This window comes from Copadichromis virginalis, linkage group LG19, assembly GCF_057382275.1.
Source record: "Copadichromis virginalis isolate Kocher_CV1m ecotype Utaka linkage group LG19, C_Virginalis_male_GT1.1, whole genome shotgun sequence".
Taxonomy (NCBI): Eukaryota; Metazoa; Chordata; class Actinopteri; order Cichliformes; family Cichlidae; genus Copadichromis; species Copadichromis virginalis.
The window spans coordinates 26,194,703-26,211,084 of NC_140636.1; the positions used below are offsets into that span (position 1 = coordinate 26,194,703).

At 39.9% G+C, this 16,382-nt stretch overlaps 2 protein-coding genes across 2 annotated transcripts; both read left to right on the top strand.

The window, feature by feature from the left end:
• Positions 1–332: 332 nt before the first annotated feature.
• hadhab (hydroxyacyl-CoA dehydrogenase trifunctional multienzyme complex subunit alpha b) lies at positions 333–9,894 on the top strand. Its single transcript, XM_085442504.1, has 20 exons — positions 333–459; positions 2,372–2,413; positions 2,509–2,579; positions 2,666–2,799; positions 2,925–3,063; positions 3,157–3,276; positions 3,619–3,721; positions 5,857–5,979; positions 6,069–6,187; positions 6,381–6,437; positions 6,529–6,638; positions 7,000–7,134; positions 7,284–7,455; positions 7,558–7,644; positions 7,779–7,919; positions 8,010–8,078; positions 8,196–8,391; positions 8,497–8,611; positions 8,811–8,956; positions 9,063–9,894. The coding sequence occupies exons 1-20, from the start codon at positions 393–395 to the stop codon at positions 9,206–9,208; spliced, it is 2,292 nt and encodes a 763-aa protein (XP_085298630.1). The 5' UTR covers positions 333–392; the 3' UTR covers positions 9,209–9,894.
• A 108-nt stretch (positions 9,895–10,002) lies between these two features.
• LOC146686238 (kinesin-like protein KIF3B) lies at positions 10,003–16,273 on the top strand. Its single transcript, XM_085440876.1, has 8 exons — positions 10,003–11,748; positions 11,858–11,959; positions 12,043–12,165; positions 12,439–12,557; positions 13,072–13,188; positions 13,892–14,006; positions 14,990–15,165; positions 15,453–16,273. Exons 1-8 carry the CDS (start codon positions 10,351–10,353, stop codon positions 15,601–15,603), a joined length of 2,301 nt encoding a protein of 766 aa, XP_085297002.1. The 5' UTR covers positions 10,003–10,350; the 3' UTR covers positions 15,604–16,273.
• Positions 16,274–16,382: the final 109 nt, after the last annotated feature.

Consider the following 16,382-nt stretch of genomic DNA (forward strand, 5'->3'; position numbering starts at 1 on the left):
ATTGCATCATGAATACGGTGTGATTGTTAACTTTAAAATTGAACATTTTCGCTATACACAAAATAGTAATAACAATAGTAGTAATTGCTTGAATTTTTTATTTTAAAAAATGTATAAGGACAGTGTGGATGAAACCCAGCCGGCAGTACTTACGTTTGGTTCATTTTTAACAGTTTGGTTAAGAGGCGTTTTGTAGTCTTTGGGCGTCCAATTACGTGCGAGTTCCTGAGATTTGACCAATGCTGTGGGGGTTTGTTGAAAGACAGCCAATAAGTACCTTGTCCGATTGACCGCTTTCAGGAAGTAGTACAAGTCTTGTTCTTCTCTTCTAAAGCACCTCCTAGTTAGCTAGCTTCCCTTCACGCCACCGCAGACTGACCTACGCTCCCAAGATGGCCGGTGTACGAGCTGTTGGTGTTCTCTCCAGACTCACATTAAGGAGATATAACGTTTTTACAGGTAGACTATACACTTGTTTCATGCAGACATTTTAAGCAAAGTCGGAAGAGAGAATGGCAGCGAGAGTCCAAATGTATTTAAGTGTCGTAAATGTATTAAATGTATAATTAGCTTGCGGCTAGCTCTTATCGCCAATGAATGCCCTGCATAAACGTGTGGTAGTGCAGGTTAAATAACGCTAATTTTGAGTCAGTAAACGTATATCTCAATTAAAGTTTAACCAGAATTTCAAAGTGCGCGACACTCCTAAACTTTTATCTGTGCAGCGAGAACACTTTTAAGCGCTAGCTAGCCTACTGCTACGGAATCCCATAAGTTAAAGTGGGAGTGGATCAAAGCTGTAAATCGATTTGCTTCACTTTTAAGCCTTACATTGTATTGATTAAGACAGTTCAGACTGAGATTTAAAGGCTTGTGTACAGTATTCTCAATTGTGATGACCGCGGTTTCTGTCCTACTGGTGAGGGGAGAATGTAGGTGAAAGGTCGCTGTGCACTGAGGTCACGGAAATGTTGTGTGAACGTCTCATATACATCAGATGTATTTAATGCACGAGGACATTCGGTTTAAGTTCCTTTTAAATATGACATTGACTCTTAAATCTGTACGCAAAAGATATTGTTTAAAATATTTCAAAATGTTTTAAAAACTGGTTATTCCATCTCGGATCATGACATTTTTTTCTGTTAGATCATTTCTTATTTGTCTTTTATGCCCCAAGATTTGAACATACATAATGCTTGTTGTGAAAGTTTAGCTTCACGCACGTATGTGTATATGTAGAAAGAGAGATTTTTGTTATAGAAGGCCTGCCCATCCAGTTTCAGGCTTTTTTTCCCGCACATTGAAATCTGACGCCATTGAACATTAATATCTCAAAAACTATTAAAGGTAAAACCCTGAAATTCTTTCTTACTATAACATTGAAACAGAAGCTGTAACATGGGACAGATATATCTGCATTTTTAGTTCAAACATGAAAAAATAAATTTAAGCAGTCTTAGAAAGTGTTACATTTGAGCTCACACTAATATAAACCTTTATATAAAAAAGACAACGTGACTGTTTCTAAATAATACACACTTGTATTTCACGATTATGCAAAACAAAACTCCTATAATACTTTTGAACGTGAAATGAATAATCAACTTACTTAACTTTGGTGCAGGATTGAGCTAATATGACAAGTTATACAATAACAATTAACAATTAACAAATTTCCCACGTGTGGGACTAATAAAGGTTATCTTATCTTATCTTAAAAAAGAAATATCTGTAGCTATTCCGGAAAAACAAAACTTGTGATTTTTCCAGATTTTACTCTAATTATAACTAAGAAAATGATTTTGTGAAATACATGCATATTTCATATCCTTTTCAATACATCCTATACCAACCATTTTGACATCTGCTACCCTGAAGGATTGTGTTAATTCAGGTTAAGTTTAACATATACCAAGAGATTTCAAGGGCTCAGAAAGTATAATGTAAATATTTTTCTACATAAAAAAATAAATGTATATTCGAGTAATTAACAGTAATAAAAGGGGGATTAGTAGCTTCTTTCGGGTAAGTAGTATTCCAAGGCCAAGACCCCTGGCTCTGATTGAACTTTATGGTAATATTTATATTCATGTACAAATACTACCTGAGAATTAACTTTGTGGGGAAAAAATGTTGGAAAAGGATTGGACCATTTTTCAAAAAAGTGCATCTTAAATGGATTTCCTATATAAAGCTAAAATTGAACAGCAATTAGTGTATTTATCCTAACTTTAGATCATAAAATTTTCAGGCAGATGGGACATGGATCAGCAGAAGTCATACAGAGATTTGTGATGGAAAAACCCAATAGTAAACTAACTTGGCACATAAACTAATAATGCACTGTCTTTTCCCTTGGTTTTTACAGGCCCATCTTATCGCTCCTTCTCAGTATCTCCTGCCATGCTAGGTAATTTCAGAACAATCATACTGTCAATCATCTGTATAAAAATATGTCAGACACTCGCTGAACCTAATTACACTCTCTTCTTTCTGTATTTGCAGCCCGAACACATGTGAACTATGAAGTCAAGGGAGACGTCGCTGTTGTACGGATTAATGACCCAAACTCAAAGGTGTGAGCTCAGTAACAGACAGTTAGTTTATTTTACAGTCTTGCATCGTGCAGGTTAAATGTAACTATAATTATGTTTCCCTCTAGGTCAACACACTGTCTATTCAAATGCAAAAAGAGATGACAGAGGTCATGAATGAAGTGTGGGAAAACAATGCCATTAACAGTGCTGTTCTTATCTCATCAAAGCCGGGATGTTTCATTGCAGGAGCTGATATCAAGTAAGCACAAACTCCTTAAGGGTGGTAGTGCAGACACAAAGCGTGACCCTAAAATGAGTGACGTCTCTGAATAATGAGTCCAAGTGGCTTGTCATTTTATTTAAAATATTCTACATCTGATTCAGTATGATCCAGGGCTGCAAAACCCCAGAAGAGGTTACCAAACTTTCTCAGGAAGGACAGAAAATGTTTGAGCAGATTGAAAAATCTCCAAAGCCCATTGTCGCTGCCATCAATGGTTCTTGCTTAGGAGGCGGCTTAGAGGTAAATAAGTGTTTTTTTTAGCAGCTTGCTGTGTTTAACAGGGATCGATGATGATAATGTGTTCTCTAACCTGCTCTTTGTGTTGCATTTCAGTTTGCTATTGCCTGCCAGTACAGAGTTGCAACAAAGAGCAACAAAACAGTTCTCGGGACTCCAGAGGTGATGCTGGGTCTTCTACCTGGAGCTGGTGGTACGCAAAGACTCCCCAAAATGGTTAGTACTGGAATTTATTCCCCAAATTGTCTTTGATTTTGTTGAACTTTATTCACTTAAAAAAGTGGCATTCAGGGAGATACTTGTGAAATGGTAGCAACGATGTTCTATATTGGCAAAGCTCTAATACAGAGCAGTCAGGTAATGCTCGTAATTGGTTTAAGCTGTTGGAGACTTTGCAGACTGATTATCACTCCAGTTCATCATGTGCTGTTTTCTAGTGTGGACCACATTATAACCTCTATAAAAATTAAAAAAATATATTAGTGTATTTTTCTTTCTCCACACATTAAATAGTGATGATTATTCAGTGCATTATTGATCTGCTTTCTTTACCTGTAGGTTGGCCTCCCCTCTGCTTTTGACATGATGCTGACAGGACGAAATATCCGAGCAGATAAAGCCAAAAAGATGAGGCTTGTTGACCAACTTGTAGATCCTCTAGGTAAAACTCTAATGCTACCCAAGTAAAATTAAAAAATGGTGAACATGTGGGTAATTTGAAGTATTATAATTTGCTGTAATCTGTGCAGTTTGGTAAGTACCGTATTTTTACGACCATAAGGCGCACTTAAAAGTCTTAGATTTTCTTCAAAAAGTACGCCGCGCCCTATAGCGCAGTGCGCCCTGTGTGTTGTAAGGAGGACGTAGTAGAGAACACCATGAGAAGGCTAAAGGGTGAAGTGTGGGCATTGATCGTATATACCGGACAATCGCACATACCTGTATAAAAGGACAGGTATGTGCATTATGTGGAACATCGTTGTTTTAACAACCCTGAAAATGGCAAAGAGACACGCTTATGAAGCACAGTTTAAACTGAAGGCCATCAGCTATGCGGAGGAACATGGAAATCGAGCAGCGGCGAGAGAATTTAAGATTAACGAATCGATGGTTTGCAAATGGAGGAAGCTAGAAAACAAGCTCCGGCAGGTCAAGAAAACGCAGCAGAGTTTCCGCGGACATAAGGTGAGGTGGCCCGAGTTGGAGGAAAGACTCGAGCGGTGGATCATCGAGCAAAGAACGAGCGGTAGAAGCGTTTCGACGGTCACCATTCGGCTAAAAGCAGTTTCACTAGCTGAAGAGATGAACATTGAACATTTCCAAGGAGGTCCGTCTTGGTGCTTTCATTTCATGAAACGGTGCCATTTTTCCATCCGGACCAGGACTACGGTAGCGCAGCAACTTCCAGCGGATTATAAGGAAAAGCTGGCCATCTTCCGCTCCTACTGCAGCAAACACATCGGCGACAAAAACATCCAGCCCAGCCACATCACAAACATGGACGAGGTCCCGCTCACTTTTGACATCCCGGTGAGTCACACTGTGGAGAAGAAGGGGACCAGCACGGTAGCGATACGCACAACGGGGTATGAAAAGTCTTCTTTTACTGTTGTGCTTGGCTGCCATGCTAATGGACAGAAACTGCCGCCTATGGTGATTTTTAAGCGAAAGACTTTGCCTAAAGAGAAGTTTCCAGCAGGAATCATCATTAAGGCAAATGAAAAGGGCTGGATGGATGAGGAAATGATGAAAGAGTGGCTGAGGGAGGTGTATGTAAGGAGACCAGGTGGTTTTTTCCACGCATCACCATCGCTGTTGATCTGTGACTCTATGCGTGCCCATCTCACAGCCGATGTGAAAAAACTAGTGAAACAAATGAACTGTGAGCTTGCTGTCATTCCGGGAGGCCTGACAAAGGAACTCCAACCGCTGGACATCGGTGTGAACCGCCCGTTCAAAGTAAGGCTGCGAGCGGCGTGGGAGCGATGGATGACCGGTGGAGACCACAGTTTCACTAAGAGTGGAAGGCAGCGCCGGGCGAGTTACGCCACAATTTGCCAATGGATTGTAGATGCTTGGGCTAACATGTCTGCTGGCACTGTTGTTCGAGCTTTCGCAAAAGCCGGCATCATTTCCGAGGAGCCGCACGGCACGGAAAGTGACTCTGACAGTGAAGAAAGTGAACCTGGCATGTTTGATGGAGATTTAGCGCAGCTGTTCAATTCAGACACAGAGGATGAGGACTTCGATGGGTTTGATTGATGATAAAAATGTGAGTACCAAACTTTGTTTTGCTCCTGCTTTATTTTTAAATACGCACACTTGTATGCTTGTGTGTTGTTGATGATGACGATTACTGGTAATAAAAATGTGAGTACCAAACTCAGTTTTGCTCCTGCTTTATTTTTAAATACGCACACTTGTATGCTTGTGTGTTGTTGATGATGACGATTACTGGTAATAAAAATGTGAGTACCAAACTCAGTTTTGCTCCTGCTTTATTTTTAAATATGCACTCTTGTATGCTTGTGTGTTGTTGATGATGACAATTACTGGTAATAAAAATGTGAGTAAGGTACCGAACTCAGGTTTGCTCCCGCTTTATTTTTAAATACGCATACGGTACTTGTATGCGCCCTATAATCCAGTGCGCCTTATGTGTGTGTTAAATACAGTAATGGCACACATAACTGAGACTGCGCCTTTTAGTACAGTGCGTCTTATGGTCGTGAAAATACGGTATTTGAGTGTACGTTGTTCAGTCTGAGGATGAGATTATTTCTGTTTGTATTAAAGGACCAGGACTGAAGAGTCCAGAGGAAGGAACAATAGAATACCTTGAGGAAGTTGCCATTGAGTGTGCCAAAGGGATTGCCAACAAAAAGATTTCTCTTCGCAAAGAAAAGGGTACAATGCAGAGTAAGTTGTATTGGATTTGTTTATCATTTGATTCTGTAGTCACTCTTGCTTGTTTTATCGTAATAACATTTCTGTTCTTATCTCCATAGAGATTCAAGACTATGTTATGAGCTTCCCCTTTGTCCGGAATCAGATTTACAAAACGGTCCAAGGCAAAGTTATGAAGCAAAGCAAAGGACTTTATCCAGCACCCCTGAAAATCATCGAAGTAAGTAAAAGCGCCTTCTAATGAATATGTTTTAGGAAATACAGTGAAAGATATGAATAGTACAGAGAAGTCAAAGTCATGGCATCGCTTTTGGGTAAACCTTTCTCATGCAATCTGCACCTTTGGCTTCTATGATGAGATTTTTTAAGAAAATAATATAACATTTTTATTATATATTTTTTCCTCCTCTTAGTGTGTGAAAACTGGAGTTGAACAAGGACCTGTTGCTGGATACTTAGCGGAGTCTCAGGTGAGGTTGTTTTCCTAAATTATTGGCACCCTAAATATTTACATTAATAAAATGTGTTTATAAACGGCATCAATATCCATGTTCATCACAGAATTTTGGTCAGTTGGCTAAAACTTCAGAATCGGCAGCCCTGATTGGTCTGTACCATGGTCAGGTTGCATGCAAGAAGAATCGCTTTGGAACCCCTGAAAGAGAAGTGAAGTAAGTGTAATGCAGATGGGAAGGGAGTTAGCATATTTGCATCCAGCAATTTAAAAACAAAACAACTTAAAGAATTTTAACACAACTGGTAATTTGCCAGAAGTCAAAACAGAACTATAAACAAGCCAAAAGCTTTCAAAAAAGTACAACCCACATGAACATTCCCAAGCAAGTCTTCCTCTTTTAATAATTAAAGTTGCTAATGTCCTGCCCTTGATATTTTTTTAATGAGTTTTAGTCCTGCATGAATTCTTGCTGCTGATTTTATTTTATTTTTTTATTTTTATTTTTTTTAAATAATATGACATATTGACCCTCATGACAGTAAGTTAACATCTAGGTTGTCTTTCTTTACCACTAGCACTCTTGCCATCTTGGGAGCAGGTCTTATGGGAGCAGGTATTGCTCAAGTGAGCGTGGACAAAGGTGTGCATACAATCCTGAAAGACACCACAGTGGAAGGACTGGCAAGAGGCGAACAGCAGGTTTACAAAGGGTGAGCTCATTTCTATATCACCCAGCACCGAACCCACCTCCTGATGGGAAATGCAGTGACACGGCCATGATAAAATAACGGTCAGGTCACCTCTGGTAATGTTATAGCTTTTTTTGCTGACTCGTATGACTTCTTTCTTTTAAAACAAGGCTCAATGATAAGACTAAAAAGAAGAGCATTACATCGTTTGCGAGAGACTCTATACTGTCTAACCTGACTGGCCAGTTGGAGTACAAGGGTTTTGAAAAGGCCGACATGGTTATTGAAGCTGTGTTTGAAGACATAAACATCAAGCATAAAGTTATAAAGGAGGTGGAAGCTGTGAGTATAATTTTTTTTTTAAACCATGTGATTTATACTTGGTTTGTAAGCATTTGTAGCACTAACTGTAACTTTGAGCTGTGATCTTGCTTTTGTCCTCAGGTGATCCCCCCTCACTGCATATTTGCCAGCAACACATCTGCTCTGCCCATAAAGGACATCGCAGCTGCCAGCAAAAGACCAGAAAAGGTCTGTACTTGAGTTTAACTTCCTAAGATCCACCTTTCAAATAATGCTATATATAAAAATCCATAAAAATGGTGCTGATGTTGACCTAACCTGAAATCAGAAAGTTTTGATTTGTTTTATTTCTCCATTCTTAGGTGATTGGAATGCACTACTTCTCTCCAGTGGACAAGATGCAGCTCCTTGAGATTATAACCACTGATAAGACATCAAAGGACACCACTGCCTCCGCTGTGGCAGTTGGCCTGAAGCAAGGAAAAGTCATCATAGTTGTTGGGGTGAGATTTGGCGCCATGTGTGTTCTTTCCCCTCTTAGTTTAAACTAAAACTAACAATGGTTTAACTTAAAATGTAACATGTTTTTGCAGGATGGACCCGGATTCTACACAACAAGATGCCTGGCTCCCATGTTGGCTGAGGCAGTGCGATTACTTCAGGTTAGTGTTGTTCCAGTAACAAATTCCAGCTCGGAGTTCAGTGCTGACTGCTGTAAATGATGTAACAGCATCAATATTTAATAGAGAATATGTTAATTTATCTTTCCGCATTTACAGGAAGGTGTTGACCCCAAGAAACTGGATGCACTCACCACAGGTTTTGGGTTCCCCGTGGGTTTGGCCACACTGGCTGATGAAGTTGGCATTGACGTTGCAGCCCATGTGGCAGAGGACCTTGGGAAAGCTTTTGGCTCCCGCTTTGGTGGTGGAAATGTGGAAGTTTTGAAGACTATGGTGGACCTTGGATTCAAGGGTATGTACTTCACTTCTTACTGAAATATGGTGAGTGACTTAAGGGCTTAAGTTTTAATTTTACTTGATTCTCAATTGTGTTAATGTTTTCTTTATTATTCTCAAGGCCGCAAATCAGGAAAGGGTTGCTACGTCTACCAGCCAGGAACTAAAGTCAAAGATGTGAACCCGGATATTGGAGACATTCTTGAGAAATATAAGTTGACACCAAACCCCTCTGTGTAAGTTGACAGTTATAGAGGTAGTAGTAGTAGTAGTAAAAGGACATTCAGTTCAGACTTTTCTTATTAAAAAAAAAAAAACGGGGGGGGGGGGGGAGAGAGAGAAAGTGCTATCATTGCAGGTCTAAATCTAAAAGTTCATGCAGTGTTCTACTTGCTTCTTGAGGTTGGGATGTTTAACCACTCGTGTTTCTCACAGTTCATCAGACTCTGAAGTGCAGTACAGACTTGTCTCTCGATTTGTCAACGAAGCTGTGATGTGTTTGCAAGAAGGTATTTTGAACAACCCCTTGGAAGGAGACATCGGAGCAGTGTTTGGTCTTGGATTCCCCCCCTGCCTTGGAGGTCAGATTTGATTGCAAAGACATTTCACAACTGAATACTCATCTTGCAGTTACTCCTGTTTAATGTATGTAATACTAATATTTCTCATACATCTTGCTGCTTCCAGGACCTTTCCGTTTCGTGGACAGCTTTGGTGCTGACAAACTGGTGAACAAGATGAGGCAATACGAGGCCGTCTACGGGAATCACTTTGCACCATGCCAGCTTCTACTGGACCATGCAAAAGATTCCAGCAAGAAATTTCACAAGTGACCGAATCACCATGCTGTGCCAGTAGCTAATAGTAAAAACTCCAGCCTGCCATTTGAATGTGCCTAACATTTATATTGGTATAGGGTGGGGAAACGCACTGAGTCTAAACCTTGACCTAACCTTAAGTAATGCTGTTTAATGTAATAGTCCTACAGTAAATTCTGCCTTCATGAAATTTGTAATGTTCTGTTTTTTAATGTGTTTTAAAGTGGTGTAGATCTAATTTTGTGATTATTTGACAGGATGCAATCTGAGGTGTGTTGAATTCTTTCCCACGGTGTGTGTGCACAAAAGCATCCCAAATTATCATAAAACGCAATCAATACCTCTTTAAAACTGTCAGAAAAACTGGAACATTTCCATCTTCATGGAGATCAGACTGCATTGGTTTTTGTTAGGTCTATCTAATAAACTGGCAACGGATGATCTAAAATTGAAGTTGTTTTTTTTATCATTAACAAAAAAAATTGCATAGGTGTGTTAGGGGCTAATTATTTACACATTGCATATGTAAAAACACTGTAGATGTAAAATAAACGGCTCCAAATGGTAACAATGAAATTCCTCTATAATGAATGTCTACAAGTATGTTTTAGCGAATGCCTTTTCATTCTTTTTTCTACGTGGAAGATTTTCTGGTTTGGTCTGGACAATGTGATGTGAAATAAAAGCTTGAATGAAATAAACCTGCGTTGTCTTTTGCAAGGTGCGTTCACGTCCTGCTCAGATGGGAAACGAGCCGCGTCTGTGGGCCACAAGGTTTGCTGAAATCTAATTCGTTGCGCAAGTCACATGTCTTATTTCCATTGTCCGCAGAGCAGGGTGTGTACCGGGGACGTGTGGGCTGGGTCTGGATGGATGGATATTCTGTGGGGGGATTTTTTCCCCTCTTCATCAGCCTCCTCTACAAGCTTGTGACATCGCCTCTTTTCTGAGAGATGCTCGGGGCGGAGGAGACGCTGCGGTCATCGGTGGGTGATGAAAGCGGCTCACATGAGGCGTGTCTGACTTGTTTGCCTTTCTTCACTAAATAAAATGGGAGTTGCTGCACCTGTACGGAGAAGAGAAATTATGTGGACTCAGCGCGAGATAATTGCTTTTTTAACGTGGTGAGGTGATGTTAGCCTTTTTTTTAAGATAAAATGTCCAAAACCAAACATTGTGAGGCGGTCAGGGTAGTGGTCCGCTGCCGGCCGTTCAGCAGGAGAGAAGAGATAGCGGGGTCTGAAAACATTTTAGAGATTGATGACAAACTGGGGCAGATCACCATCAGGAACCCGAAGGCACCACCCGATGAGCCAATGAAAGTATTCACGTTTGATTCTGTTTACGGATGGAATTCAAAGCAAAGCGACATTTATGACGATGCGGTGAGACCTTTGGTGGAGTCCGTCCTCCAAGGCTTCAACGGGACTATATTTGCTTACGGACAAACTGGGACAGGTAAAACCCACACCATGCAAGGGGTTTCAAACGACCCAGAGAGGAGAGGTGTCATACCTAATTCATTTCAGCACATTTTCACACAAATATCCAGAACCCAGAATCAGAAATACCTGGTGAGGTCATCCTATCTCGAGATCTACCAGGAGGAAATCCGAGACCTGCTGTGCAAAGATAACAACAGGAAACTGGAACTTAAAGAAAGCCCAGACTTTGGCGTGTATGTTAAAGACCTGTCTTCAGTGGTGACCAAGAATGCCACAGAGATTGAACATGTGATGAACATAGGCAACCAGTCCAGGTCTGTGGGATTCACCAACATGAATGAACGCAGCTCTAGGTCTCATGCAATTTTTGTCATCACTGTGGAGTGCAGCGAAGTAGGGCCAGACGGTGAGGACCACATCCGAGTTGGGAAGCTGAACATGGTTGACCTGGCTGGCAGCGAGCGCCAGAGCAAGACAGGCGCCAAGGGGAAGCGTCTGAAGGAAGCTGCCAAAATCAACCTGTCCCTTTCTGCGCTGGGGAATGTCATTTCAGCTCTGGTGGATGGGAAGAGCACCCATGTCCCGTACAGAGACTCCAAACTGACCCGCTTGCTCCAGGACTCCCTGGGTGGCAATGCAAAGACTGTCATGATAGCAACAGTGGGGCCTTCGCACAAGAATTTTGATGAATCCCAGGCCACGCTGAGATACGCCAGCAGAGCCAAGAAAATAAAGAACAAACCACGGATTAATGAGGACCCCAAAGATGCCCTGCTGAGGGAGTTTCAGGAGGAGATCGCACGCTTGAAAGCTCAGCTAGAGGAGCGGGGAATGCTCGCGAAAGAGAGAAGAAGGAGGAGGAATAGCAAAAGATTGAGTAAAAGTTTGGCTGGCATGGAGGAGGACGTCCTTAGAGAGAGGGATGCTGATGTGTGGAAGACTGTGGAAGAGGAACCAGATGGGAACTTGAAAGATGCAGGTGACATCCCAATAGTCCTGGCTTGCCAGGGAAGCAGTGAAAAGCTAAAGCACCTGAATGAAAACAGAAGAAGCGTGGAGGACATGCAGTGGGATCAAGATTCTGTGGAGAAGATCATAGAGAAATATAAGGTATTGTAAGTGTGAAACCAGTGAATTAATCAGTAAAATTTCAGATTAACGAGACACTGGTGGAACAAAAGAAATCTGCATAAATAATTAATTGCATCTTTGTTCACAGGCCATGGAGAGCAAACTGTTAGTTGGGGGAAAGACTATAATCGATCACACCAATGAACAACAAAAAATGCTTGAGCAGAAGAGACAAGAAATTGCAGAACAGGTTATTAATTGCGTCTAAAATCAAATCAATAATAAAGAAACTTTTTTGTTGCTTTTATTCAGCTTGGAATGTTTAATTTGCAGATAAGACAAGAGCGAGAGATCCAACAGCAGATGATGCTGCAGGATGAGGAGACCGTGGAAATGAAAGAAACCTACTCCTCCCTGCAGCAGGAGATCGAACTTAAGACAAAGAAGCTGAAAAGAGTAAGATGACTCACCCACTAATGCGTCCCAATGGCATTATTGGAAAATCAATTAACTATTAGTCTTATTTACTATAAACAATCCTTTTTACACAGACAATGTCAGTAAAATACTTAGATTAGCCATTGTTATTGTGAGCTTAAATTTGAGGTTTTAATGACTTTTCTTGTGCGGGGGTATTTTACATTTGCATAAACCATCACTGTTTTCATGCAAACATTTTGCTACTCCAGGTTTCGTGATGCAGACCTCTGTTCTGTCCTTTCTGTACAGTTGTGTACCAAACTACAGGTACTGAAGAGAGAGATGAAAGAAATCATTGACGAACACATCACAACAAGACAGGAACTTGAACAGACGCAGAATGAGCTCACCCGAGAGCTCAAGTACAAGTAAGTAGTACATAAAACATACATTATGGAATTTTTCTTTTTAGAAAGAAAGAAGAAAGAAATCCACCCAATTTTGGCTATAATGCATTTTTATTTGATAAACTAATAAACTTTTTCATGAGTTGGGGTCTTTAGCGTTGTTCTTTCTTAGTCATCAGGAATGCAAATTATTCATGCATGCTTGTAACCAAGATAATATTTTTTGTTGTTCATTGGTGCAACTTGTTTTAGACCTCACCTGGAGATATACAATCTAAGCTTTTAAATTTTACGCCATCATTGAGGTGTCTTCCTGTTATACTGTATCACTATAATATCATTAATATATATCAAGTTAAACAGATGTCTCACCTTCATTCAAAACAACAATTATCTAAAGGTACTCTAAGACTATCCTAATGAAACACACATATGCCCAAGTTTTTGTTTCCATTTTACACCATTTTATACAGGAATTTAATTTGTATTATTTTGGCTGATTTCAATTTGCACCCGCTTGTCTTCTGTATTACAGATATCTCTTGATTGAGAATTTTATACCTCCCGAGGAAAAGAACAAAATTATAAATAGGCTGTACTTTGACAGCGAGGAGGACCAGTGGAGACTCCGACCAGTTATTCCATCAGAGAGGTCAGTAAATTAAATATCTGTATCTGTAAATGGTACATTAAAGAAAGAACATTCTCATAAAGAAATTGTGAGCACGCAAGAAATCCATCACTGAAACAGAAAAACACCAGCCGCTGTGTACCTGGAATGTGTAAGGTTTTAAATAAGGGATACACATGTGCTTTTTCTACTGTAGCTATTAGAGTTCTTTTGATCTGCATGCTTTACACTTAAATGCACCTGCACATTTCTTTTCTATGGGCTCTCAATCAACCCCCTGGAAAATATAGGAATTAAGTAACAGAAGCACATAACCAGAAAAGTGGATCTGGCCAAAAGATATTTTAGCACTTCATATACTGACTATATTGATAGAATTTGTGTCTAAATTATAACATCTAACAGCATATCTGGTATTTTTCAGCCACAATAATTTTAGCTACCACTGGGAGTCACTAAAGTAAAAAAAAAAATCCTTCACATGAAAATGGCTCTGGTCTTAAGGATTACAGATAATGATATATTATGAATTCTCATGAATCTGGTGTATTTTTATTTCCTAACCTGGGACATTTGCCATGTTGAGAAATATTGCTACAAGCTAATTAGCTGGCTATCTATGGGGAACATGGGTCTCAAAAAGGTTTACATCTCAGGTGACATCCACCCTAAGTGTATTTAACTGCAGAAATTCATCCTTTCCTATGTTTTTTTTTTTTTCCAGTACACCCACCCAGGTCAGGAGAAGGCCTCTCTCAGCTTTGGGTTACAAGAGGCCAGTCAGCCAATATGCACAGATGGCTGTTGCCACAGCTACCGGGGCCCCATCTCGATACCAGGTCAGTGTTTGGAAATTCACAAGGCCAGTTGGCAGAAACAGCAGCGAAACAGGGAAGTTGTGATCTAATTTCCATTTTCATGTTCACAACCACGAACCTTTGCTGAAGGATGCGGAGACCATTGTAGCCATGGAAACTATTCACAGATTTAACTTTCGCATCTTTAGCCAGTGAGCCATTATTGTAAGAAAGCATACAGTTTACATTTCAGAAGAATCACTCATCACTCTATGGCTGTTTAATGTTTCATGTTTTATCAGTGTTAAGATACTGTTAATAAGACATTAAAGAGCAGAAGCTTTACAACAGAAGCCTTTACTGGAAAGGGAGAAAACTATTTGCATAAAATGATGGAAGGTTTTTGGTGTGCAACAGTTGCAGACCATTTTTGAATCGCAAAGAATTTGGCTGGGTCCAAACTTTTAACTCTGCATCTAGGCATCACTTCAGCTAATTCATGTCACTGGATTGGATCTATGTCTGTGGCGTTGGTGTTTTATGGAGTCTTTTTAATGCAGTTGTCTGGTAAATATTATAGCTGTCTGATTAAGTGTACTAACAGACTGTTAGAAATATCTGATTACCTGATAGCCATCTTGTTTAAATATAGACAGGTATTTTACAGCAGTGGTCTTTAACACCGGGTTCTCAGTTCAAATATACTCACGGCAGGGAAGACCAGTCAGCACCATGGAAGAGTCTAACACTGATTTCAGGCTGTGCAGCACAACCAAGGAGTAATAACCACCATAGGGATCATATTGATATCCTTATATCCAGCAAAACGAATGTTTTTATAAGGATTGCATCAGTGTCAGTGTAACCCAACATTAGACTGAGCTGGGATATCTTGGTCTCTTGTGACTGTTCAGATTAAATCTAATGTGCTTCTCCATGGAAACTGGCTTAGAGTGGAGGCTGGATTTTTTTGTGCAAGTAAATGTGTTTTTTAACTACATTTTTATTGTTGTATATCCTTACAGGCTGAGAACATCATGCTTTTGGAGTTAGACATGTCTCCCCCAACCATGTTCATGTTAAATCTTGATGGTACTCACCTGGAGAGAGCCTTTACACCGAGGCTAATACACGATCCCCTGGCAAATGTTTTCTTTAGAGAAAGGACTGCATCACCAATGGTCAGGAAATCTAAGTCCTGGTAAGAGAACAGCAAGTAGATAATTTCTTTATTTATGGCTCTAACTGAATTTTGCAGCAAAATTTTAGAAGAATAATTTTGTAATTTTGTCTTCAGTTTTCCTCTTTAATAAATTGGATTTCCTGAAAACATGTCCATGCACTTTACCATACATTGCACCATTCTGCTTTAAATACAATTCACATATTTTGTTTTGTTTTTTTTATATCTCACCTATTAAATCTTGTGCATCATTCTGTGATATTAAAGATTAAAATATAGTCAGTGGTTTTTGCAATGGTTTGCAGGTATCAGGCACCACAAGCAGCATCTGTCACATCATCTTCTTCGTCCACCACTCTGACATCAGAACTTCAGAACTTCTCTCCGTCTCAGCGACAAAGACCTTCCTCAGCTGCCTATCTTCCACTGGGAAGTCCAACTCAGACAAGCCCCTGATTTATGTCGATTACACCTGCACTGTAGGGCCGGCCTTAATTAATGGTGGCACCAGTAATGTCTGGGAGAGATGGGGGGGGGGTGGCTATATGTCTTGACTTTAGATTGCTTTAAGTTCTCTTATGCAAAACGGTGAAGTAAGCATGTGTTCAGCTTAACCCAGAAGTTAACCTTTATTGATTTTTTTCAAATGCCTGACTCTTAAAAGTGATAGTTTGCTGTTTGGCTTAATAAGATTTGGCTTTTTTCTTTGTTGCCTAAGCCATGCAATTTTCTTGGCTTACACTGCCCTATCAAAATAGCACAGACGAGGCTTCCAGGCTTTTTTCAGCTAATAGGGGTGTATTTTAGTCCAGTTTGTATTTACTGAATCTGTCCCCCACCCCCAATAAGAACACTTAAATACTTATTTTTTTTCTGTTTAGCCATATATCAGTCTTTGCCAAAACACTGAAGGGTAATGGAGGTGGGGGGAGTGTCTGCAAGACCACTTTGGTTTAGCCTGTATGCTTGATGAATTGTTGCTTCAGTTTGTAGCCAGTGTAATTGTAAGCCAAAAATGTGAAGAAAGCTTGCAGTGCTCTCTATATCAGCTGCCTTATTTTTTCATAGTTGTGAAATTGTGCAAAGTCCATTTGCTTACACATGAAAATAAAGAGACTTAAACAGTCTTAAACTCATTATTTTATATATATATATATATATATATATATATATATATATATATATATATATATATATATATATATATATATATCCTCCTTTCTCGTCATAGTTGC